General features: G+C 38.1%; 2 protein-coding genes across 2 annotated transcripts in view; one reads left to right on the forward strand and one right to left on the reverse strand.

Moving 5' to 3' along the window:
* tbcd (tubulin folding cofactor D) overlaps positions 1-27,713 on the reverse strand; it is a 240,637-nt gene that overhangs the window by 138,165 nt on the left and 74,759 nt on the right. The window contains exon 13 of the mRNA XM_080209036.1: positions 25,547-25,641. Coding sequence (XP_080065162.1) covers positions 25,547-25,641 — 95 coding nt within the window. The remainder of the gene's footprint in view (positions 1-25,546; positions 25,642-27,713) is intronic.
* znf750 (zinc finger protein 750) lies at positions 6,718-20,273 on the forward strand. The gene is made up of 3 exons (XM_080209219.1): positions 6,718-6,805; positions 14,278-15,940; positions 17,475-20,273. Exons 2-3 carry the CDS (start codon positions 14,442-14,444, stop codon positions 18,343-18,345), a joined length of 2,370 nt encoding a protein of 789 aa, XP_080065345.1. The 5' UTR covers positions 6,718-6,805; positions 14,278-14,441; the 3' UTR covers positions 18,346-20,273.

Raw genomic sequence — 27,713 nt, forward strand, 5'->3', positions numbered from 1 at the left:
TTATCTGACTTCATCCAGTGGACAGTTCCATTCCTCCAATCTAGAGATGGTCCACCATTACTTTGTCAGCAATTCATACTTTTAAAATGACAACTTTTGCTTACTTTAAATATTATTGTATTAATTTTTTACAATGTCATCACCATTGCAAAAAATAATAAAGTCTGTTTTCAAATACGGCAAGTTCAGATTTTTAAAGCAGGGCTTGCTCTAATTTGCCCTCCATTTTCACCTGAAGATGTCAACACAAAACAGAGTCCAAAATAGGCATCAATAATCCATTGATACTTCTCCCAAGTGGACTCTATTTAGCTGCCTTGATTCAATTCCTTAATATTCAAACTGAACAAAACTCAATCTGTTTTAAAATTTTGAATGGTCTCCATAATGTTTTGGAGTAATCAATTTAACATGATTTTTTTAACCTAAAATAGTTGAATTATTCATTTCAACTGTGCTCTAATGAGAAGATCTCAATTATCACCAAGATTTTCCTGACATATTGCTGAGAAAATACCGTTGCTTCAAGGGGGTCATTGTACCGTTCCCTGGATTGACAATGTTTCAGAAGAAAATATCAGCCAGTATTTTACCAGCCCTTTGGAGATGGGCTCAGTGTCAGGAGGGGCAGGAAAATGGTGGCAAAAGTGTCGTGAGGAAAGCCTGACATGTTTACCCTGCCAGAGATATTCCCAGTAGCGGCAATTGCAACTCAGACATGAAACAGATGTTAACTTATTTTCAACCATCGATGATAATTTGGGCATTAGCAGAATGTGGGGTTTGGGTATCCGGGTGTTTGCAGAAATGGTGTTGCACTGACAGAGTTTGCAGAAAAGGTCGCAGGCTACTTCCAGTCCTCCAGTCAGTGAATGAATATCACTCGTTCTAACTACTACACATTTCTCATAAATGTTTCATCCATCCCAGCTGTGAGAAGGCAGGCTCCACCACAATCAGTTAAGCATTTTCTTGCATCTAATAATGAATTGTGTTAGTAAGCCAAACAAACAAGTGGTTAAAACTGTTAAGAATGCAAGGCGTAATCTTTGCAAAAATCAGGTCTATTCTCCTTAGGTTCTTAGAGATATCTTTGTATCTCAAGATTTGATTTCTTTTCCACTAAAGTGTGAAACTGTGCACACAGTGCAACCCAAAAGACAGAGCGCTAGCCACCATCAAACTACCAAATTGCTGATGAAATGCTAATCCACAAAAGCGTAATTTTCTAGCTCTTTTCTTGTTGACTTTTTTGCTTCCACCTGCTATAAATAAAATGTTTCCCCTTGTGGCAGAGTCTGGGACCAAATGGCATAATCTCAGAATGAGGGGTCACGCACTTAATAGGAAGTCTGACGGCACCAGGTTTAAGTCCAACCAATTTATTTGATAGTAAACTCACAAGCTTTCGAGGTTTACCTCAAAACGAGGTTCACAAGGTTTCGAGGTAAACCTCGAAAGCTTGTGAGTTTACGATCAAATAAATCGGTTGGACTTAAACCTGGTGTTGTCAGACTTCTTACTGTGTTTACCCCAGTCCAACGCCAGCATCTTCACATCATCAAGCACTTAAGACAGAGATCAGAAGGAATTTCTTCCATTTTTGCTCCTACATCTAAACTCATCCAAATATGCATGCTGTATAAGATCCCATCAATGTAATTTTCTACAAGGTATCTTATTCTTTCCCTCCTTGCTTTAAAAAGGCTTTTACTTCTTCATTTTGACCATACTTTACATGCCTTATTTTATTTTTCCCTTCTACTTGTGTTCCACTCTTTTGTCCACCATCTTGTAAAGTTCTCAGGCATCATTCTGCACATGCGGAGTGCTGTAGAAATATTGTCACTATCCATCTTATAAGCACAATTACAATGTGTAAAGGAATGTGCCTTTCTACTGCAATCTCTCCATCATTCCACCAGCAGGCAATGGAGAAAATTTGCCATTTAGCTGTGTGCAACAGAGAAGTTATGCTGTACTTTTGCAAAGCTCTAATTAGGTCACAACTAGAGTATTACATTCTCTTATGTTTACCACAACTTAGGGAGGATGTGGGGCCCTTCAGAGGATGCAGAGAAGATTTACCAGCAAGGTTCCATGTAAGAGGGGTTTTAAATGAAGGCTAGGCTGGGGAAGCTGGCATTGTTTTCCTTGGAGCAAGAGAGCTCATATGGAGATTTGATAGAGGTGTACAACATTATGACAGGTTTAGACAAGATAAACAAGAAAAATCTCTTCCCATTAGCTGATGGTACAAGACCAGGGTTGACCAAGAGATGCAGGGGAATTGTGAGGAGGAACATTTTAACGCAAAGAGTTTATGACCTGGAACTCATTGCAGTGGTGGAAGCAGATGTGATCAACTATTTGAAATTGAAGTTGGATGGACATTTGAAGGAAATAAACTTCCAGGATTCCTACTCTGAGTTGGGTAATGGATTTTGACATGGTGGCTCCAAGAGACAGGCTTCAAGCCTCTCATGCAGAACCTCAATCAATCATTTTCATGTTCTTCATTTTTTTTGTCTGATGTAAGCATGTCTTTTGTAACTATTATTTTTTAAGTCACAAAGCTAAATAAAATAAATCAGAATAGCCATATAACTCTAGCAGAACATGAGACACCACTAAAGAGAGACAAAGACCAGTTTTGACCAGCTTTCTTCGTTCTTCCTACTAGGCAAGTTTTAACAGGTTGATCAGGTGATTTACCATTTAATAATGGAAACACATTAAGCAACCTATTTCCTGGAGAGGAAAATTAGCAAAACTATTCATTGGCCACACAGAAGGTACCTACAGTTACTTGGTAGAACAGAACTTGAATACTGCTGGAAAGAGGGACATATTGCTGCAGTTTTTTTATCTTGCACCCATTAGGACAAATGCAAATTTCAAATGATCTCAACAGTTTACACCACAGGCTCACTTGCTAGGAGTGACATATATTCATACACAGGAACCCATTCACTACAAACAATAAGAAAATGTTCTAGCCTTGTTCTTTGAAGTACCAGAGAGCTTAGGGAGCCTATGGTTCCCCAATGCTTTCTCCACAGCATCCTCTCAGCTGGAGTCAACTTGCCAACTAATCAGCACCCTCTTCTCCTGTTGCAAAAATTCTTGCCAACGTTTGAAATCTGGCATTCTTGTGTTTGTCCTGATGAGTGCGCTTCAGCAACATATCTCTCTTTTAAGCAAAAAATGTATCTCTTGGTGATGAAACCCAGCTTTAACTCTGTTATCACGCTTGATTGCAACGTTTCCATATTGTGGTGTCCAAAATGAATGATAAGCCAGAGCCTTTTGCATCTCAACACTGGCAGATCAAACCCATTCTAATGGCACCTGGGCTTCTGCTACATCTCTACACTCAATCCCCAACCCCAATTCCTCTTCAATGATGCACAATCTTGTCTCCAGTTGAGTCTTCAGTGATGCTGTGGCATATTTAGTGTTTCTAATGCGCACCTAATGCTGCCAAAATCCTACCTTACGCATTTAGCATCTCCAAACTCTATTTATCAAAGGCCTGTTTGAAGTCCTTTGTTGCTGAACCATGTACAACTCCAACTCATATCGAACTCCACCACCCATCGTTATATTACTACTTACAAAATCTTACACAACAACTCTATCCATACTAATCTCTATCATACCAATTCCATTGTTAGTATTCCTCGGTGCAATTTCAAAATGTCTGTCCTTGCCTCAACAACCTCACACTTTCCCATCTCCACAACTTTAAGAAGGGTGGCAGGCAAAAGGCAGGGAATTATAGGCCGGTTAGTTTAACGTCTGTTGTAGGTAAAATGTTAGAATCTGTCATCAAGGAGGAAATAGCGAGGCATCTTGAGGGGAATTGCTTGATAGAGCAGACGCAGCACGGTTTCGTTAAGGGGAAGTCGTGTCTGACAAATTTACTGGAGTTCTATGAGGATGTGTCTAGGGCGGTGGATAGAGGAGAGCCGGTGGATGTGGTCTTTCTTGATTTTCAGAAGGCGTTTGACAAGGTACCTCACAAGAGGTTATTGCAGAAGGTCAGGGGACATGGAGTTGGGGGTAGGGTGTTAGCGTGGATAGAGGATTGGTTGTCAAATAGGAGGCAGAGAGTGGGGGTTAATGGGTGCTATTCGGATTGGCAGTTGGTGACTAGTGGAGTGCCCCAGGGGTCGGTGCTGGGGCCTCAGCTATTTACCATTTATATAGATGATCTGGAGGAGAGAACCGAGTGTATGGTGTCGAAATTTGCTGATGACACCAAGATTGGTGGAACGGCAAATGGCGCGGAGGGTATAGAGAGTCTGCAGAAGGATCTAGATAGGCTGGGCGAATGGGCCAGGAACTGGCAAATGGAATTTAATGTTGGCAAGTGCAAGGTGGTCCACTTTGGTAGGAATAATGGTAGGAAGGACTATTACTTACGTGGCAAAAAACTGCAGCAGGCGACGGTGCAGAGGGACCTCGGGGTCCTTGTGCATGAGTCGCAAAAACCCAGCTTGCAGGTGCAGCAGGTGGTCAGGAAGGCTAATGGGATGCTGGCCTTCATCGCGAGGGGGATCGAATATAAAAGTAGGGAGGTCTTGCTGCAGCTGTATAGGGCATTGGTGAGGCCGCAGCTGGAGTACTGTGTGCAGTTCTGGTCACCGCACTTACGCAAGGATATTTTGGCCTTGGAGGGAGTGCAGAGGAGGTTTATTAGGCTGATGCCGGAGTTGAGGGGGTTGAGCTATGAGGAGAGGCTGAATAAACTAGGCTTGTACTCGTTAGAGTTTAGAAGAATGAGGGGAAATCTCATTGAGACATATAAGATGATGAATGGGATGGATAGGATAGAGGTGGAGAGACTCTTCCCGCTCAGAAAAGACAGAAGGACTAGGGGGCACAGCCTCAAGATAAAGGGGGGGCGGTTTAGAACGGAGTTGAGGAGGAACTTCTTCACTCAAAGGGTGGTGAATCTCTGGAATTCTCTGCCCGTTGAAGTGGTGGAGGCTGCCTCGCTAAATATTTTTAAGATGCGGGTTGATGGGTTTTTGATAAGCGAGGGGATTAAGGGTTATGGGGAGAGGGCGGGAATGTGGAACTGAGCCACGACAGATCAGCCATGATATTATTGAATGGCGGGGCAGGCTCGAAGGGCTAGATGGCCTACTCCTGCTCCTATTTCTTATGTTCTTATGGTCCTCCTTATAAATCTACCTACATTCTCCACCCCTCCAATTCTAAGATAGTGGCTGGAATTTAATCAGAGGAATCAGAGCAGGCGAGAGACGGACAATGGAAAGGTCCGTTGACCTCGGGCAGGATTTACAGTTTCGGGATGAACAATGATGCGAACGATGCCATTCTCATCAGTGACAGAGCTTAAAAGTACCTTGATTCCCTTCAACTGTCGTCCCTTCTATACCACGCCATCTTCATGTATGCACAGGCATACAGGGCAGGATTTTGCAGACATTTTAAAGGACAGAATATCCTTTAATTGTATATTCTGACAGCCTCTTTGTAGTGCAACATCTTATTCAAACGTATTTCTGGTTCAGTAATTTTTTTATAGAAAATTGATGAATAAAGAGTTTGCATCTATAGAATTCCTATTGCATCATCAAAGTACTTGGTTATCAATAAGCAAATATGGCATAAAGCGAAGTCCAACAACTTAAAAAAATGACAAGATAATGACTGAGATAAATGTAAGCTAAAACATCAGTCGAATTCCCCTGTTTTTCAAATAATGCCATGAGATCTTTTACTCAGACCAAAGCAGGCAAATGGGGGTTCTGGTCAACATTTCATCTACAAGACAGCATCTGTGATAGGTGTACTGTGTGGGTGCGATATTATGAAGTGTTAACATTGAAAACGTGACACAATGCCTGCACATGCACATTGATTTCCAGCTAATACTTTGTTTTCCAACTTTGTGTCCGTTACCAAATAAAGCACACTGAATTTAATCATTAGCCCGAAAACCACAGAAAACATCATCCAAAACATTTCTTTAATATACATGCTGTAAGACCATCAACTACAGTGTCAGTCATTATGAATGCTCATTTGGTGTCTGAAGCTAAACATTATTCATGGATAATGCTAAAAGGTAGCCTCTATGAACAGGACCGCAACACTTCCTTTGCACAAAATATGACTTATTTTGGAGAATGATAAATACTGAACATATTCTGTTGTGCTTGCGTTTAGATGTCCCATTTTAAACCATGTATTTTAATGCTGAGTGTTTTCAGGAGGAGCTTAAGCACTAAACTTCAGCCATGGAATACCAACATAGCTGACAAAACTTGTTTGGTAAGGTATAATACATTCTGCAAATGCAGTGAATGCAATTGCATTGAAACAGGTAGATTTTTTTAAGCAATCTAAGCAGTTTGGAGAAGGGAAGGGAAACAAAATCATAAGCAAAAGACCAGCGTAAGCAGAGTTACAGTTCAAACAAAAGTGCTTGCTTACACCACAGAAGTTCAAGTTTGTGTAAACATGACAGCTTGCTGTAAAATGGCCAGTAGAAACCAAAACAATTTTGCTTTGCAAATCAGTTGCTGAGGTAATACTGGAAGAAAGCTGTAACTGGATAGAAATACATGAATCATTGCTTGGGGCAGGAACAACATCAGGTGCATCTCCATGCCCTCAGGGCCCAACTCCTTCACTTAAAGTCCCTCCTACTGAAACTGCTCGCTTCATTTTTACCTCACACTCAAGAAGAGCACCCACTTTGCTTCAGCAGTATGTTCATGACAACAGCAATCAACAAAAAAAGCACACTGTCCTCAATATATACAAGGTAAGTGCATTGTGATTTAAAAAAAACTTGTTTAAAATAATTTTCCTCGATTAAGGTTAGTTATTCTTATGTTGAAATCATCTGATAACAATCAACGTGAACTTAGTAAATTGCAGTTGTATAATAGATAATGTAATGCATCATGCTCAATTCTCTAAAGTCTCGACGGTTGCAAGAGTGTTTACTAATTAACGCAACTTATCTTCCTGTTTAACACACATTATGCATTATCACAAATTTTAATCAAATAGGGTTACAATTTCTTAATAAACCAAACCAACACCGATTTACTTTGACTAAAGTGTTTTAAGATGTGGCAAAGAGATGTTTAAAAGGAATTACCAGAAATTTGTGCATTTAAAAACTCATTATGAAGATTTGTGTGTTCATTTACTTGCACACCATCCCATTAGGAAGGCAAAAAATCCCCTAGAGAATAGTTACTAATTGCTCCAAAGTGCAATTAACTTGTGAACGAAGTGTGATATCTAACAACTCAAAAGCTCAATTTTTAGTTCTGAAGATAGCTGGTTTTAAAATCCTCATTAAGTAATCTCAATTACAACTCAACACAGAAATACATCAAGAGTTTGGGGGGAAAATATCAGAAGCGATTTACAGATTTTGGTAAACATAATAAGATTCAAAACCTAAGAAACCACATTTCATTCCCAAAAAGTAGTTGTTTTCCAAGCACCTGTGCTACTGCTTTAAGCAATGTGCTATGGTAAGGTTAAAGTCTGTGTCAGCACATACACACCCACTCCAGGAACCAGCATCTAAATCTCCGCATTCACCGTCATTCTATCCTCCAGGCACAGAAATGAGCCAACAGGAGATGAACACAGATAACTTGTGAAATACAGAAAATGTAATTTACAAGAAACAGGCAATCAAGAGGTGTGACAATTTACTTAAGTACAGTTTATCCATTCCTATTTAAGTTGAGTTTTTCCAAGTTTTGGTTTACATAGGGTTGTGCCACAACAAGCAGAGAGAAGTGCCCATCACTTTTAGTTCAGCAATATTCCACATCACACAAGCTTACCCACAAAATTCCCCAAATTAGCATGTTCTCAATGTGTGCTAATGTGTGTGCGTGCGTGGGTGTGTTGGGTGGCAAAACATTGCACAGTTGAAAAATGACAAATATTAGAAGGCAAGTCACTTTGAATGCATCTCTTATAGTGGTTATAAAGTTGATTCAGAAGCAGTTCCCCTTTCAAATAGTCAATATTACAGGGCATTAAGGGAAACGAAGGGGACCTTCACTTAATACAAGTACAGACTACATTCAATTCATAAATGAATACATTTCTCATCTTAAAGTGTTTTGAATATTGATTTTCCCACTTTAATAGAAGTTTTATTTCCATTTTATATTCCATTTTAGCGGAATAGTTGACTGTATTTCTCATATAAAAATGCAAAGTATGCCAATACCTGTCAGTTATCAAGGCTCTTGTATGCAATTAACTGAGTTCATTTTATTTGAGCATGCCAGGCAAAACATTGCCAGTGATGAAGGCAAGAGTCATTCACATAAAGATGGATGTTCTGTGAACAGGCATCAGGAGAAAAATTGTAAACATATAACTGAGTAGTCAAAGAATGTCCCCAAACAGTTTAAATTTCCTTTTCAGAACTTAAAAGTCAACCTATCCCCAAATAAGATACCTTGGATCAATCAGATATCTGCCTTCTCTGGCTACATCCTGGCAGAAAATGGAGTTTTTTTTACTTTGGGTGGTTCAGGAATGCATCATCATTCTGACCTTTCAATTGCTGCAATAGCTGGGAGCCCATTTCTGTGCGCAGTACAATTTCGGCACCAACATCAAAAATAGAACAAGTTGTACATGCCATCAGTGGGTGGCACCAACTGAAGCTAAGTGTTTCCCTGCAGGGAGGGAGGAGAAATGAAGGAAGGGTCACCCTGCCTGCTTTCATACATGTCTCAAAAGAAGTCCATGAGAGCTGCAATTAAGAGGCACAGCAACCATGAGGGGTCAAGAAGAGGTGTAACACTAAAGAGTTAAAAAGCATAAAAATGTTTTCTTTCATACAAGGGTGGAAGACTGCCGTGAAAAACAACAATCAATTACACCCTCAACTGCACATTGTTGGCACTTATTTTATAAATTTTACAGAAGAAAATTTGTCATTTGTGCACTTTTGCAAATGCTACATGAAATATGTTATTTTATGATGAATGTTTAACCACTTGATGTTCTGGTTACATTAAAAATATGCCAAGTTATGGAAACATAAATTTTACATTTTTTCAGCCATTTTAATAATTTCTGTGGGTTTGCCAAGGCCATGTCCATCAGGTGGCCGATGGCATTTAAGTCAAATTCCTATTTATCAGGTGTCAGATTTAGCAGCAGCGAGTTATTTGACTGTAGGGCCAACAATCTCAAGTTTTACCTAGTCCTCACAAAGCATCCAACTATGCACAGTCTTTTAGCCGAGCTGAGTGCATAACAATCAGGTACAAAAGCCAAGAGTGAATATTCCTTTCTCCAGGTTAAGGCTAATGAGTCCAAACGTGGCACCCTATGACTTCTACAACCGAGATCGACTGGGTAACCACAAACCAAGAATTGAAATTCTGACCTATTGGTCTGTATGTTTAAATGATTTTACCAATTAGGCCACTAAGCCTACCTTGCACTGACCTTTGCATTTAGAACACAAATTTACATTCTTTTGTTGTACGTAGTGTCTCTTGATAAAGTCGATGTTTCAACTCCAGCTTACCACCACCACTCTTGACTTTTCCACTGTTGCTAAATTATCAGACTGCTTCACTGACATCTTGTATTGGATGAGCAGAAATTTCCTCCAATTAAATATTGGAGAACTCCTCTGTCTTCAAGTCATACTATAAACTCTGTTCTTCAGGTACAGATTCCATCCCCTCCCCTAGCAACTGTCAAGCAGTTGAACCAAGTGGTTCACAATGTTGGTCGTTTTTGATTCGTGCATGAGCTTTCCACCACACAGCGGTGCCATCAAAAAGCCATCACTTTTCACCCCCCTAACATTACATGCCCTTCCCTGATTTCATGCTCCATGCCTTTGTAACCTAGGCTTGACAATTCCAATGCATCCTGGCTGGTCTCCCACATTCTACGCTTTGCAAACTTGAGGTCATCTGAAACTCTGCTGCTGTGTTCCTACTTGCACCAAGTCACATTCATTCATCACCCCTATATTTTGTGACCTATAATAGTACCCTGTCATGCAGGCATTTTAAAATTCTTTTCAAATCATACCACAACCTCATCCTTTACTATACTTGTGATCTCCTCCAGTCTCATAACCCTGCGAGATATCAGATTTCATCTAATTCAGTTCCTTTGGGCATGCCTGGTTTTAATTGTTCTACCAATGGTGGCCATGCCATCAGTTTCTTGGGCCCTAAACTCCAGAACTCATTTCCCAAAAAAAACTCCCTCTATCCTCCTTAAAACCTACATCTTTGACCAACTGCTTATGTGTTCGATGTCAAATTTTGCTTTATAACTCTGTGAAGCATCTTGCGACTTCACTTAAACTAGCAATTTTTCTTATTGTTCTGGCGCACAATGCAGGAAGTGCCATTCTTTTAAGTGTCTGATATACTACATTTTATAGATTCCAATCTTAACAAGCATTGGCTCAATTTAGATCATGTTCAATACATCCTTGGGAAACCTCTCACATGAATGTTGTGCCACATGATGACAACAACCAAGTAACTGAGGGGAGCCTGCCAGAATCTGTTTAGGAAACAAGAGTTCCCATTTAAAAAGTGTAGAACTGAAAACATTCAAGGTAGAGCACACAACAGCTAGAATAATCTTAATTTATCAAGCTCAAAGCAGGTTTCACCAACATCGGAATCTCAAATGAAAAGTACAGTTATCCACTGCATTTTCAAAGAATTCACGAGCATACGGATATCTCAGTAATGCAGAAAGAAGAAATGGAATGGCATAATTTTAACCACCTTTGGGTATTTACAACTTAATGTAAATTCTTTATTCATTAAACTTAACTTACAACAGCAGCACTTCCTTCATTTTCAACGTATTTTCTCTTCACCATTATTAAAGAGTTAATTGCGCCAAAAATAACATTCAGAGAATGCATTTTTGTTGAAAAACATTCATTTTAATTCATTAATTATTAGACATACAATTACTGCATGTCACCAACTTCAGTAAAAATGATCCCAGTAAGAATTGACAGGGAGCTGTTAAACAGCTTTTAATGCCCACTTCATCCTAAACAGTGGGCTTAGGATACCATCAGCATCCACAGAGGCAAACCTGCAGTGTAGATGAGTGAACATACTGGCTTTAAGTGGGGCAGGTGTGATCTATCATTTGGGTGGATCATTTTGGCTGGTAGCTGGTACCTGTGCAGACCCTCTTCTGGCAATAAGAAAAGATTTTAATCAGACTGATCAAATTGTGAACATTGTTTGAATTAACAACACAAAATGCTCTAAATTTTCAAATGTCCAGTAGCCTTAAAGTCATATTACGACATCTGAATATAACCCTTGTGCATTTTGTCATCTGTTGCTGAATTTTCCTTGTCATGTAAATAGGGTAAGGTTTGGCAAGGGAATCAACACAATCAGATTTTTTTCAGAAGTGATTCTGTAAGTGCCAATGGAACATTGATTAGGAATATGTACCAGCTTGTCTGGTATAAAATATCTGACAAGTTGACACCAAACCTTGGAATTTTAACACCATACTAATCCAGAACCAGCATATTCCAATGATTAAAATAAACTTATATCTGACTACATTCAATGCTACAAGTGTTTAAAATGTTATCCTTCAAAAACATCCATTGCCTGACAATTTATATGCTATCACCAAATGTATTATAGCAAATCAGTGCCCTCAGGTTAGAAGACTGAACTCTAGTGTTCAGTATTCAGCACTTTACTGAATGCACTTAGATGAGTTTTTTTTAAATATATTGTGTACTTATATATTTCATTCTTGTAAAAGATGCTATAAAACATTACTTTTCATAGAACCACTGATATATTACTGATCATGATGATAAAACTGCGCATTTTGCTTATGTGTGGGAAGAATCCCTACTTTCACATCATACAAAATTATACTATAGGCTCCATAAGCCAATAGTGCAAAGGTAAAGGAAGACTGGCCTGAAAGAATCAAATTTAGATGGTTTAGAAGCAATCAAATGATTTAAAAGCCATCAGGAAATTTCTGGGTTGTACACTACTCACACTTAGTAGAATGTCCATCAGTGCAAAATTACATTTAGAAACATTATTGACATTGCAATTCTTATGCTTATAGCCCAATATTTCTTTGTCTAATGGTTTATTCATTTCATTCCGCTTCCGTTTGTAAAGTATGAGGAACAAATATTCGATCAGAAACTAAATGGATCCCAATTTTGTTTAACAGAGAAAAAACAATTTTAGCAATTAAAATATGCCTTACGGTTATTTGAATATTAAAAGGGTTAACGGAAACGATTAATTAGAAGGTGTTTTGGGGGTTCAGACCACAGTGAGCTCAGTAATGAGTAATTAGTAATGAAGGACACATCAGCTAAATCTTTATTATAAAAATAAAAGCATCTAGCCTTTGGGGTAATATATCACACTACTTTCAAACCATGAGAACGAAACTAACAGAGTTTCTCATGAACTAGAATCAGAAGGCTGTAATAAGGGCAAGCTGCAACAGGCCTAGTTGGCAACACAAACTAACCGTACAAGCTCTTTGAAACAATACATTAGCTTCTCAAACATCTCTTCACTTCTCATATCAGGTTAGTGAAATCTGAGATCATGGTTCTTAACGGTCTCAGTCAAAATAATGCTATTGATAAAAAGAAAAACCAAATGTCATTTGTTTTGTACTGAGAGAATAAATCCCTAAATAAGCCTATTCACATTCAGCTGATAACTCCAAAGAAGATTTCTTTACCAACAGGGACTGCATGAAACATTAAGTTTATAACAGTGTTAAAATCCAAACATGATGAAAACAAAATTGGTGAAAAACGTATTTTTGTGCAAAGAATATCTATTTAATTGAAAATGAAATGATGTATTGTTAGCCTTGCCAGTCAACCCAGCATTTAGACAATTGTAGTCACAATTCAAAACTTTGTACTTCCAAACTTTGTACTCTTTCAATATCAAGTTTTATCTTCCCAAAGCACTTAGATAACAGTGCCAAGAGAAAGAAGTCTGTTGAAGTCCAAACACTGTCACTTGAACTGAAAAAGAAATGCATGGAAACAAAAAAACTATGGAATAGAAAGAGTACAGAAATACAGATCAGTGACAGCTTAAAAAACGAACTGGATCTTTTACCAAGATTACTTTTTTACCTTTATAATAAAAGAGCAATTGAATTTACTGTCAAATGTCGTTTTCACATAAGAGCACTGGATACGGTCCCATCTTTTGCAGCAGCTGTCATATAAATAACATGACATGTATTTCTCTAGTGGTAGTTTTGCTTCTCCAAAGAGAAAATTGACAGGGCTAAACTAAGTTGCTGTTTGCCATTATATCCCAGCCATGGATGGTCTGAACCCAACCCTTTGAAAGATAGCGATCTGATTTCAGCATCAAAAGGCCAGGAATCATCTGCAGCCAGAATGATAAAAGCAAGTATGGTTTTGCAATAACTGTCTGTGAGTAAACAGTTACTGTTAAGAATTTGTATTTATATAGCACCTCATGTTCTCAGGAGATCCCGAAGTGTTTGAAATGGCAACGTAAATTGTGGATTCAAACCCTAGATTTTGGCTTAAAGCCAAGATCAAGTTAAGTGTTCAACTGATTGTGTTGCGATGTAGATGCCAGTTAATTTCTAACTCTTTCACTTGATATGAATGACACGAACTCAAAGCCTGGAGAACTGCATCAAATGTTTTCAAATGTCCGTTATTATTGCATCAATAATCAACTTTCACATAATTCACGATACACTACCAATCAACTCATGCTTTCAAAAGAAATGTGACTATTTGAATACATAGTTCTTAAATATTTCACAGCTATAGGAACTGCTTTTGCTAAAGAATGGAAACAAACTGGAAAATCTCGTGTTTAAGTCATTTCTTCATATCCTTTTGCATGTCCTGTGAATACAAAGGAGCAATTTATATATGGACTGTTACAGAAGTAACTATAAAAAGGGAACATAGCAGATTTCAACTTAGCTGAAATAGCCATATTTACATTAATGCTTTAAATCTTTTAAGTTCCACTTGAGTTATTAAAAATACAAAAAACATTTTACACGGTGCATCATACTGGTTTATTAGTGTTGATGTTTTTTGATGTGAGGTGCAACACTATCAAATTTGCATATAAGTCTCTGAAACCAGGCGTGTCTTCTGGAATGTGCTGGCTCTTACGCTCATCGTGATTCAAAGTTAACCAATTTTCATTTTTTCTCCCACAGTGTCATGCAACTTATGCCAGTACTGATTTAGTCATATGATTTGGCTGCCTGCACAACAAATAAAGTGGAATTTTCCAATTATCAATTTAAGTACACTGAATCAATCGACAAAAATAAAGACCCAGGAGAAGCAGTAATTAACAATCTTCCTTGAGAACATAAAAATGAGTCTTGCTAAAGAACGCAAACCAAAGAAACCTCATTACATTCCTCGGCCTCCAGGAAAACCATTCAAATACAAGTGTTTCCAGTGCCCATTTACATGCAATGAGAAATCACACCTGTTTAACCACATGAAGTACAGCTTGTGTGAAAATTCAATCTCACTAGTTACAGACCAGGATCAAACAGGAAAAAGCCCAAAGCCAAGTTCCAATGAGACTAATACACTCAACCAGAAAGACAGTGTGTCAAATGGGTGTAATGACCCGAGGATATCAATTAGCAAACTCAAAAAAATTTCAGAATGCACAAATCCTGTTTCAGATAAAACTACAAGTCATCAGATCATCAGTAACACTGAAATCAAAGAAAATGTCGGAATGAACAATCAAACTTTTGCTCCGGTTATAAAGACAAAACAACAGAAGGATCCACATCATATGATTCCTGCAACAAATAAATCTGAAAAACTAAGAGTTATCGAAAAGGATGAAAGATCCTCAGCTTTCTTGCCTGTTGGAGGACTGAGGTCCAGCGAAAGACCAGATGAAAACACAAATTCTGTTTCAGAAAATTCAAACAGGGCATCTCCCATCCAAATGAAGTCAGCGTTTTATAGCCCTGGTGACCAATGGCGAGCACGTCCTTCTTCAATTTCACCAGAGCTTTCCAAAACAAATAAAAGCTTTGGTTCAATACCTCCCAATACATCACCTCTGATTCCGGATTATGCACACTATTACACTGAACGAGGCTCAAGGTTTGTGTTTTCACCCTATCTCCTCACTAGTAAGCCATTTGAATATGACAGCCCAACAATCCCACTGTATGTTTCTCCCGACCAACGGAATTTTCTGCTGCCTCATCTACAAAATCCAGGCATGACTTTGCCGAGACATTTAGCTCCACCGACATTAGAACAGTACAAGATTCTTCATCATTTGCATCCAAGCCTTCCCATTCCTTACGGAGTTCATCACCCCACCACAACTGAATATCCCATGCCCCGGTTTGGTCTGAAGCTTCACCAAGCAACTAACACCACCAGGGATCAAAATACATATCTGTCAGTTGGTAATCCTTCACTTTATGAAACTTCACCGCCATCTGAATTATACCTCCAGGACTCTCATAGAAGGCTTTATAGAGAATGGGAGAACTCCCCTCCTACAACACATTCAAAAGATAATGACACTGAAATATTGAATGTGAACAGAGATTCGTACAAAGAGAGAACAAATATGAAAATGAGCCCTAAAGCAGGAAGTGCAGCAATGGGCTCTCCAGGTCGACCTAGCCCAACAACCTTTGCTCAAACAAATATGGGTTCAGAAAATTTTGGCGAAATTCCCAACAAATTTCTTTCAAGCACAAACTTTAGGAGTAACAGATTGGAAGAAAGCCCGATGCACTTCAGGCCTGTCAAAAATATCCCAAATCCACACACAAAAAAATTCAAAATTCAACATGATCAGCCAGAAAGTCGAGGGCCAGACAGCAGGTACAGCAAACTTCAAGGGTTTCCAACTTCTTGTTTTAGATATTTTGCATTCTTTCCATTGCTTATATGCATTTTGTCACAGTTTTGCTAGCACCATGTTACAGATATTAGCAAATATTCATGGAATCAAACTTAGCTCACTAAGTAATTCCAGAGGACTTTACTTTCAACACTATGATTCAAACAATGTAGGGTTATTAGGCATTACATATTTTCCACCATTCAAATCATTTTCAGAAAGGAACAATATAAAGTATAAATGTCTTAAAATCATATAGCATAGAAGGAGGCCATTCAAACCATCATGTATGTGCCATCTCTATGAAAATTAATCCCACTTCCCTGATGTTTTCCTGTAGCCCTACAAATTGCTCCATGACAAGGAGAGATCCAATTCCATTCTGAAAGTTACCATTGAAATTGTCTTCACTATCCTTGCAGACAATGTATTGTAGATCAAAAGAACTGCAAAAAAATTATCATCTCCCCCTTGGTTCCTTTGGCAATTCTCTTGAATTATTGTCCACTAATTACCATCCATCCAGTCAATGGAAATAATTTTGCCCTATCTCCGACCAAACCATTCATAATTTTGGATGCTTCTATTAAATTGATCCTTAACCTTCTCTGTTCTAAGAATTATAATTCAGCTTCTGAAGTCTCCACACATAACTTAAATCCCTCAGACCTAATCTTGTTCTGGTACATTTCTTCCACATATTCCCAAAAGTCTTTATATATTTCATGAAACATCCTGTCCAGAAATGGAAACAATACTATGGTGAGGCATAGCCAACAATGTTTAAAGTTTTACCATAATTTCATTGCTTTTGTACTCTCCATCTCTTATTTATAAAACAAATGATCATTTTTTTTCTTAAACATTTGGTTAATTGTCCTGCCACCCTCGCATATTGAAGTGCATAAACAGTGAAATTAGGTTATTGAAAGTGTTGTTGCAAACGTGAAAAAAATAAGTAACTTATTTTTATTAAGCACTTTGAAGGTACTATCATCCTTGCGCTTTCTTGTGCTTAACATTCCTAGGATTTTTTTCAATCTATAAGCCAGCCTTCACTCAGTGCTAACAGTCTTACCAGAGGCTGATTTTTTTGGTTTCAAATCCCACTTTAAAGAATTAGGTGATTAATCCAGACGGATGCTTCAATCCAGCACTCCCTCAGTGTGCCATCTTTCAAGGCAATAAACATGAACCTTTTTGCCCAGTCCTATAGATATAAACTATTCTATGGTGCTGTTCAAAGAGTGGGAATGCTTCTCATTGCCCTAAAATGTTCTATGTTCTAAAATCATTTTCCCTTAGGCAACATCCCTAAAAACAGATTATCCTGTTATTTCTGGGTTTTTTTGTGGGAGTTTTCTGTACACTAAGTGCACTAGCTGTGAAGCGCCTTGGAAAGTTCGGAAGATATGGAAGGTGTTTTATAAATAAGTTATTTTTATGTCTAAATATTTAAAATACATAAAAATTATAAAATTGTCTGAAAATCATATTTTGCTACTCTGCTTACAGAATCCCAGTCACCAATGAGCATTCACCATCCAATGCAACTTACTCTGACATCAACTTTTTGGGTTACTACCATGGTAATTCTCTGGTATCCATAGATACAAGCACCACCAGCATGGTCCCATTAAACCTTTCCAAAAAGGATAAAGCGAAAACAGAACAGGAACAGTTGTTTGGAACTACAACTAATAATCTTCCACAAGACTCAAATGGAAATATTTATGGAAATTCAGGTGGCAGTGATGACCCACTAGAGTATCAAGCTGCTGTAAAAGTACAGGAAGTACCTTTAAATCTTTCAGTCAAAGTTAAACATAATCATTGCTGGCCAACACCTGAAGATTCTATTCCACCACAAGTTGACAGCAGTTCCAAAGAATCAAGGACAGAAGCAAACTGCTTAAATGGCAACAAGTCTCTTCATTCTGACCTAACTACTAATTTAGTGGAAGATCTCAGCAGTGGTATAGATGGCAAAAAAACAGACCAATGGAAAGGCCAGCCAGAAAAGGATGTTGTCAGCAATTTGCAAACATTAAAAGTTGTCAAAAGTACTCAAAGCTGTAATGATGAGCAGAAGCAATCAGCTGCAGTAGCTCTTTGCCAGTTAGCTGGGTCCAGCAGTGGACAATGCAATGAGGAATGGTCATTTTCACCTGCTGGACAATTCACCAGTTTGGACGAACGCAGCTATGAAGACAAAGACACTTGTGATTCTCCTACAATTGACAAAGTAGAAAAAGGAAAACAGAAGCCAAGAGGTCAAAAGAGGTCAAACGAAGAAACAGTTAAAACACAACCAGAGGCAACATTTATAAAGAGTAATGATTGTGGTAGAATATTCAATTTGAGGAAGAGAACTAGAGTTGCATAAGATGGGTACAATTCCAATTGAAACCAATTAGACTAAGCAAATTATTAAACCAAGGTTGGTGACCATTGTTTGCAGCAAGGTTTCAAAGCCTGGATTAGTCACCAAGATGCATAACACACCCAAGGACAAAGGCGTGTATAAAATCTTCATTGACTTTCTGTCTACTTATAAATGTTATTAAGCACACTATGTTGGGTGTTGGTTAACAGCAACAAATTATAGTGCCACATCGACAGTTTCTGATTGAATAAGTTCAGCAGGCAATTTCAGTTCAGACTGCACTATTGTCCAGATGACTTGAGATTTGTTGGGATAGAGCCTCTCAGCTAAAATGATGCAAGTTCATCCTAAAGGGAGCAACTAACATTTCTGTTAGGAGCTCCTTTTAATACAATGAATATATAACTAAGTGATTGGACTGTAAACATTACAAGTTACAAAAAAATGCAGCGAGTGATCTAAATCCATCTCTGACAATAATTGACTCAAGTTTGCTTCATACAACTACCTCAGATGAAATAAACAATAAAGTATGTTTGTGAAAAGTTCAATGATCTTTGAAGCACAATTTTGGTCAATGTGCTGAAAGCACTTGGAGAAAGAAAATTAGATTACTTATTTGAACCTGGTTAGTAAACTTTAATAGAAAGCAGTGAAATCAAGTTGGTTAAAATAAGCATACAAGCCAGTATTTGAAATTTGTGGTCGTCCAATCAGGATGCCCAGGAGCAAGTATTTCAAATATCTTAAAACCAGAGGGTTAACTTTTCAAAAATTACGCAGTGATCATTATCAAAGCTAATGTTTTCTTCCGTGCACATAGTGACTTCCTGAGATAAAAACAGAAAATGCTGGAAAATCTCAGCAGGAAGAGTCACCTAGACTCCAAACATTGGTTCTATTCTCTCTGCACAGATGTTGTCAGACCTGCTGAGATTTTCCAGCATTTCCTGTTTTGTTTCAAATTCCAGCATCTGCAGTATTTTGCTTTTAACTTCCTGGGATAATTTGTTTTACTATAAGTCATAAGGGTACAATGACATTATGGTTATGTTACTGGACTAGCAATCCAGAGACTTCAATAAACAATCCAGACATATTCAAATCCCAACATGCCAGCTGGAGAATTTAAATTCAATTCATTACTTAAAAATCTAGAATAAATACAAGTTGTCAACAATGGTGACCATGAAACCACTGGACTGTTGTATCCTTCCCCAGTCTGGCCGATATGTGACTCCTGTTTCATAATAATGTGGTTGATTCCTAACTGCCCTTCGAAATAACCAAGCTCTGCTGTATTGAAAGCAGCAGCTCACCACCACCTTCTCAAGGGCAATTAGGGATAGGTGATAAATCTTACCAGAGTTTATTGAATGAGTAAAAAACAACATTGAATGGAAACTTCAGACTCAAGTATATAAAAAATGTGGACTACTAATGAAGTAGCACCAATAATAATTGGAAGAGAAAAATTAAACTGCAAATTTTGTTATGCAAATTAAACCACCTCGTGTCTGGCATTCACACTGCTTAACCAACAATTGAAATGACCACATATTCTGTTAATATCCAAATTGACTCAGTTCTAACCTAAGATTCATTAAATTTTGTTTAATTGTGTTTACTTGACACAGACTAAAGAACAGGTACAAAAATGCATACGTACAGAATTCTTTTGCAGCTTATAAATTGCTCAGAATACTGGAATGGTTATTAAAACATTGTACTTTAATTCTGCTTTATTAGGTTCATTTGAAGTACCAGAGAAAGCAGGTCGTGAGGGTTATTACAACACTAAAAAAAATTGTTGACATTAATTTATATTATGGTGAAACTTTTGGTGATGGAAACACTTGGTGCGATGTTTAACCATTTATTATGTTACAAAATATGTGTTTTTGCTACACTATTAAAGATAATTTATGAAAAAATAACTATTTCATCATTTCTTAAGTATTAGTAATATTTTTGTACTTGATATAAGAATGCAATCAGTTTAAAGTTTATTTATTAGCATCGCAAGTAGGCTCACATTAACACTGCAATGAAGTTACTGTGAAAATCCCCCAGTTGCCACGCTCTGGCACCCGTTTGAGTACACTGAGGGAGAATTTAGCACGGCCAGTGCACCTAACCAACATGTTTTTCGGACTGTGGGAGAAAACCAGAGCACCCTTCCACACAGACACGGGGAGAACTTGCAAGCTCCACACACAACAGTGACAAAAGCTGGGAATCGAACCTGGGTCTTTGATGCTGTGAAATACAGTGCTAACCACTAGGCCGCCCCAATCATATTTAACTCCACCTCATAGTAAATTGCTATTAAATTGCATCAACTGTGAATAGATTTTCTCTATCAAAATATATTAAGTAAAGGGACACTGTAAACAAAATTCTCATAATGACAATAATATTTCAAAAGAATAGATAAATCAAAAAATATTTTGTGATAAAAATGAAACTAACTTGCTTGAAAGTCAAATTTTCATGTCAAACATTTTAAATCTTCCTTATTACTGTTTTGAAAATTAAGAATCCATGTTTTAATCCACTGGTGTTGCACTGGTGCTCAGAAATCTGCACAATTAGGTGTGGATTTCAGAGCTTTGGCAGTCACAGAAAAGCTTTGTGTATACAGTTGCCTGGAAATCTCAATTTCTAATTTTATGGCCACAATCTTTCCGATTCGCAGGTCGTTAATAGATGGCAGCATAATTCGATAAAGTCCTGCAGAATAATTTGTTTGGTATCTACAGGCATGAACATAAAAATATGATTCTGCTAAATTTGTTCAGGATGTTATAGAAACACCATAAAATCATCTTAAAAGGTGTATTGAAAATTCAGTAATAAACATATCTATTTCAAAACTACAAGAGGTCCAATGATTCTTCAATATTAATGAGCTTTATCAGACTAAATCTAACTATATCAATCTAGGTAATTGTGAGGTTATTCATTCAAGACTAAAACTGGATAATCTGAGCAAGTATTTTCTTAAAAGATAAAAACTAGTAAACAATGCAGGTTCAAAGAGATCCTTGTACACAGATCACTAATATGTCCTACTTGTTAAATGTTAGCCTTATATCTAGAGAGCTAGAAAGAAAGATAAGAAAGTTTTGCTATAGCTATACAAAGCTATGATCTGACTGCATCTGGAGTACTCAGCACTTCACCTTAGAAAACATGTATTGACCTTGGAAGGTGTACAGTGCAGTCACCAGAATGTTACCAGAGCTGCAAGGACTAAACAACAGGCAGAGATTACATTAAATAAGCTATTATTCTCCAAAACAGAGAAGGTTAAAGAATGATTTGATTCATTTTTAGGATCTTGACAGGGCATACCAAATGAAAGCTTTTCTGCAATCAGGGCCACATTATTCAGGTGAAGAGTCAGAAAATACTTCACTCCAAAGTGGGATAGAAATGGAAAGCTCTCTCCCACAATTAAGCAACAGATACTAGCACAGTTAGCAATTTAAAATCTAAGATTAATATATTTTTGCAAGCCAAGGGTGATGGATGCAGATCAACTATGATCTTATTGATTAGGTTCCAGAGACGGAATGAACAGCCTACCTTAGCTCCCAAAACATTAAAAGTACACAGAGGAGAAAACATGCTAGGATAATTGGAAAGAAATTATAAAGAAGGAGTCAGCAAATGGCACATGAGCAGTGGGGGAGACTTCATCCTGAGTGAGACACACGCCAAGTGAGCATTTTTGGGAATTTAGGTTAAAGTCGGAATTTGGTGCACTAGGGAAAGAGGTGCTTTTTGGCTTTCTAACTTTTTCACCTTTCAGAAAGTGGTCTTGCCCTGCTGCAGGAGAATAGGCTAGTCATTTGGTGAGTTGGGGGAAAAAGACAACTGACAGAAAACCAACTGGCTAGTCAGTGTTCATATAAGGGGCAGTGTGTGGAAAAACTAGCATGTGGAGTTGGGAAAGTTAAGGTCTAAATAGTAAGGTAACTAAAGTAATCCAAATAGACTAGAGTTAATGCAAGAGAAGTAAAGTTAAAACATGGCAGAGCAGGTGAGTTGAGTGGAATGTGTCCTGTAATGTGTGTACTAAATGGTATCTTAAACAATCATTTTAACAGGAAGCGCTGCCAACTCAGGAACTTGAGCTCTGGGTTTCAGAGCTCGAGTGGTGGCTGTAGTCTCTGTAGCACACTGCAAACTCTGAGAATTATGTGGATAGCACGTTCAGAGAGGTGGTCCCACCGCAGCTTAAGGGCATGGAGGCAGAGGGGAAATGGATGACTATGAGATAGTTTAAGAGAACAGAGCAACGTACAACTTACGTGTTCAAGTTCTAATTACTGAATAACAACTGACACATTTTAATAGCCTTCTGTTCACTGAAATTTCAGAGAAGCAGAATTAAATTTTATGTAGTTCAATGTTTGACAAAATGTCTTTTATCAAAGAACGGCGTTATGGTTCCCATCAGTCTCATTAAGATAGTCAAACAGTGTGCGTGCACTTAGGTTTTCCAATCTTGGTCAAATCAAAGAACTTAATTTCTGTAGTGGGGAAAATGCTTGAATCTATCATCAAGGAAGAAATAGTGGGACATCTGGATAGAAATTATCCCCTTGGGCAGACGCAGCATGAGTTCATGAAAGGCAGGTCATGTTTAACTAATTTACTGGAATTCTTTGAGAACATTATGAGTGCAGTGGACAACGGGGAACCGGTGGATGTGGCATATCTGGATTTCCAGAAGGGATTCAACAAGGTGCCGCACAAAAAGCTGCTGCAAAAGATAAAGGTGCACAGTGTCACAGGTAATGTATTAGCATGGATAAAGGATTAGTTAACTAACAGAAAGCAGAGAATGGGGATAAATGGGTACTTTTCTGGTTAGCGATCAGTGACTAGTGACGTGTCGCGGGAATCAGTGTTAGGACCGCAATTGCTTACAATTTACATAGCTGATGTGGAGTTGGGGCCAAGTGCATTAAGTTAAAAGTTCACAGATAACACTAAGATGCATGGCAGAGCTAAGTGTGCAGAGGACACTGAAAGTCTACAAAAGGACACAGTTAGTTTAAGTGAGTGGGCAAGGGTCTGGCAGATGGAACACAATGTTGGTAAATGTGACGTCAGCCATTTTGTTAGGAAGAACAGCAAAATGGACTATTATTTAAATGGTAGAAAATTGCAGCATACTGCTGTGCAGAGGGACCTGGGTGTCCTTGTGCATGAATCACAAAACGTTGGTTTGCAGGTGCAGCAGATAATTAAAAAGGCAAATAGAATTTTGTCCTTCATTGCTAGAGATGGAGTTTAAAAAGAGGGAAGCGATGTTGCAGTTGTATAAGGTGCAGCTGAGGCCACACCTGGAGCACTGCGTACAGATTTGTTCTCCTTACTTGAAAAAGTAAGCACTGGAGGGGTGCAAAGGAAATTCATTAGATTGCTTCCAGAATTGACAGGATTGGCTTATGAGGACAGACTGAGTAGACTGGGACTATACTATTAGAATTTAGAAGAATGAGGGAGGATCTTATAGAAATTATAAATCTATGAAGGGAATTGATAAGATAGAAGCAGGGAGATTGTTTCCACTGGTGGGTGAAACTAGAACTAGGGGGCATAGCCTCAAAATTAGGGGAGCAGAATTAGGACTGAGTTGAGGAGGAACTTCTTTATCCAAAGGGTTGTGAATCTGTGGAATTCCCTGCACAGTGAAGCAGATGAGGCTACCTTGTTGAATGCTTTTAAGGCAAAGATTTTAGAACTGTAAAGGAATTAAGGTGAGCAAGCTGAAGCTGAATCCACAAAATGGTTAGCCGTGACCTTATTGAATGGCAGAGCAGGCTCGAGGGGCCAGATGGCCTACTCCTAGGTCTTGTGTTCTAAAGAAGGGAGTGAGAACGAGAGGCAAGGAGCAAATAAATCTACATCCTTTTGAGTAGTTGGTTAAAAATGACAAAGATGAAGGTTGTCAGTAAATTACATGCCCACTCTCTCCACATGCACCATCTACAGTTAACGATCTACTTTTAAGGAATTTTAAATACAACAGACACCAAACTTCTTTTTGTAACTATTATCTGATATCAACTAACGGTAATTTTTTTTGCAACGGCCCACATTCCTTTAAACAAAAACCAGAAGAACTTCTGTTTTTTCTCCAAAATGAACTGTCCACAATAAAAATTGCACTACATAGCGTTAAGATTTATGATTTCTGCAAATGAGGTTTTGTCAGTGGGCCATAAGTTACAGAGGCAAACAAGCAGTTTATTTTTTGTAAGAATAAATTTCACTCCCTATTTTAAAACAAAGCACATGAAATAATTATTCTACAGTAGCTGTAAGAAAAAACAGGTGGCAAATTTATCACATGCTGTGATAGTGAACATACTAGCAGACATGTTTCAACATGAATTGCAGACCTGTCCTGATTCACCACATCTTCACTGAGATAGCAGTGGGCTCAGCTGAGTTGGTTTCATCACTCATGGTTTAGAAAGGGAAAACTCTCAGCTGCTGCTGACTTGTGACCCCTTGCCCTCTACTACCCACTTCTCCATCTCACAACTGAGATTGAGAGATTTTTGCATGCTAAAGATATTAAGGATATGGTGTGTAGTTAGGTGGCCATTGGTGGATGGTTAGGTCACATATCAGCCATGATCTTATCGAATGGCAGAATAAGCTCAAGGAGTTCAATGGTCTAATCCTGCCCTAATCATCAGCTCTATTTCGTCAGAATTCTGGCAAGATTGGCTCCCAACCGTCAAGTTGCTTACTGACACCCACGTCCAGACTCTCTATCTGGAATAGCTGCTTAGGTGAGAGCCAAAGAGACAACTGCACCTGTGAATCCGTATCGCAGAATGAGTCACCGCATAAAGGAGAGATGAAGCATAGAAGTAAAATCAAAGGAAAGGACTGGAGCATGGCCAAGCAGGGTTTAATATACAATGGATTAAATACAAGAATCAACATAAATTAATTTTACAACCAGTTAATGAGCTACATCAAGAGCTTTTTAAGAAATACAAGTGAAAGGAAGAGTTGAACGAAGATACTCTTACATGCAGCTAAGCACTGCACATTTACTGTTAAACAGTGCAAAAGTTGTGTGCAGGTGATTTAATACATCCTGCAATTTATAGTAAAGAAGGATAAAGTGTGTGTTTTTTTAAAGACATATCTACTTATTACATACCATCAGGGAGCCGGGAAGGAAGTAACAATCCTCTTCTGCCCAGCTCAGCGAGGGCAAGACATCCACCATGCCAGGCTGTGTCTGTTTCCTGGAAACTGTAACAACATAGACAGACAATATAAAAGTAATTCAATGTCAGATTGTTAAGAGGAAACATAAAGGTCAAGTAATACAGCCTAGAATGATTACAATTACCTTACATAAAAAGGTATACTTTAAGTGTTATGGGAAGTAAAGCAATATTGTTATTTTAAAGCATGCCAGGATTTGAAGACCAAAAAACACAAATGAAAATTAATGTGAAATGCATTTAAAATGAATATCAAAGAAAGTTTCTTTAGTGATATATGTTTGGAATGAATATGTTTGCAATAATTGCAATGCTTCAACAGATTAAGAAGCTCTTTCTGTTCGCTGAACTTTATTGATTAATTAACTTTTTTAACTGAAAAAACATTTTAATTACCATGCTCAACAGTCATGTTATCAAAAAGGGTAATTTCAATGTTGACACTTGATAATAATCTCACATCAACAGAGCAACCAGAGATGTGTCACCATCTTGATTTACAGTAAATAACGTGCATTTACAGCTCAGTAACAAAGTTTGCATGCATCATGATGTAAAATCATGGGTAAGAAAATAAAATCTTCTTGAAAAATATCTACAAAAATAACTGTTATTTTCTTCACCGAACATTCAAATTTGGCTGGAAGGGAGACCAAATGGAGAAGGCAAAACATTGTCAGATACATTAAAATAGGTCTTTGCGAGGAAAAGGTGAAAACAGGTCATGTACCATCACTGACCAGTATTGAACCACAGAGTCTTACTGAATTATGGGAAGGATTGGAATTGTTTGCCCAGTCACTGGAAGCTGCTCAGTCCAGAAATGTATGAGATTTCAAGGGCTAAGCATTATCAACAGCTCTATAGATATAATAAACAAAAGTAAAGATAGGCAAATCCAATAATATTTTCATACTGAAATTCTAAGTTGAGTATTAATTTCTGTACCGCCTTTCTCATCAATATGCAAGACTACAAACAGAATTCAATAGCTGATGAACAAGTAAAATATTGCAGTGAGGAAAACTTAGAATCCCTGCAGTGCAGAAAGAAGCCATTCAGCCAATCGAGCCTGCACCTACAACAATCCACCGTGCCCTATCCCTGTAACCCCACATATTTACCCTGCTCTACCCCTGACACCAAGGGGCAATTATTTATCATGGCCAATCAACCTAACCTGTGTATCTTTGTACAGAAAATGTTAGTTTAACTTCATTTGGACTCTTCATTAGCTGACACCTAATCACCAATCAAAAGTACACTGTTGCTCTCATCCATGTCTACCAAGCCTGGAAGAGAGTATTATCACCAGTGATTGCCACCCCTTATTTCTCAGAATATAAAGCACTAAAAATCTGTCCAACCCATTTTTCTTTTGGCTTTAGGTATTCACTTCCAGTTTGGCAAGTTTCTTGTAGAAATGTTATTGACGCCTCCAGCTATTTAATCTTTTGTTTAATTTTGGGTGTGATGAAAGGTGGCTAGGGACCGAGGTGACTGGTTTTGGGAAGCCAATTATTGCTTGTCACGTTAATAAATCCACAGTAAATTATGGCAAAAAATATGGCTTAGTTCAGGGACATGGATGTGTGTGGAAAATATACATTTGACCAAATAAATACAAATGTACTCAAAGCCAATCACGCATGAACTACTCCCATTATGAGTTACCAAGCACTGGCATGTTGCCAAGCACTGCGCTGAAGTGAAGCAAATAAACTATTCATGTAGGTAAGAGATGTGGTGGAAGTGAGTTTGACGTCAGCTTTAGATCACATTACCACATCCTATACAAGTTAACTATAAGGTAGCACTGGTAAACTAAACCAATATGAAGTCATCTGTTTGTTGTTAGTCAAGCCAAGGTTCAATGTCTAGAAAGGTAAGATGGGGCAAATGTTCATACCTAATTCTAAGGAAGATAATTGTCTAAAAGTAGAGTTAAAAATTTGTAAAGCAATTTCAATATTGATAGTGCCAGGGACCCAGGTTCCATTCTGGCGTCAGGTGACTGCCTGTGTGGAGTTTGCACATTTTCCCCATGCCTGCATGGCTTTCCTCCGGGTGCTCCGGCTTCCTCCCACAGTCCAAAGA

This window comes from Carcharhinus amblyrhynchos, chromosome 21, assembly GCF_965287045.1.
Source record: "Carcharhinus amblyrhynchos chromosome 21, sCarAmb.v2.hapA, whole genome shotgun sequence".
Taxonomy (NCBI): domain Eukaryota; kingdom Metazoa; phylum Chordata; class Chondrichthyes; order Carcharhiniformes; family Carcharhinidae; genus Carcharhinus; species Carcharhinus amblyrhynchos.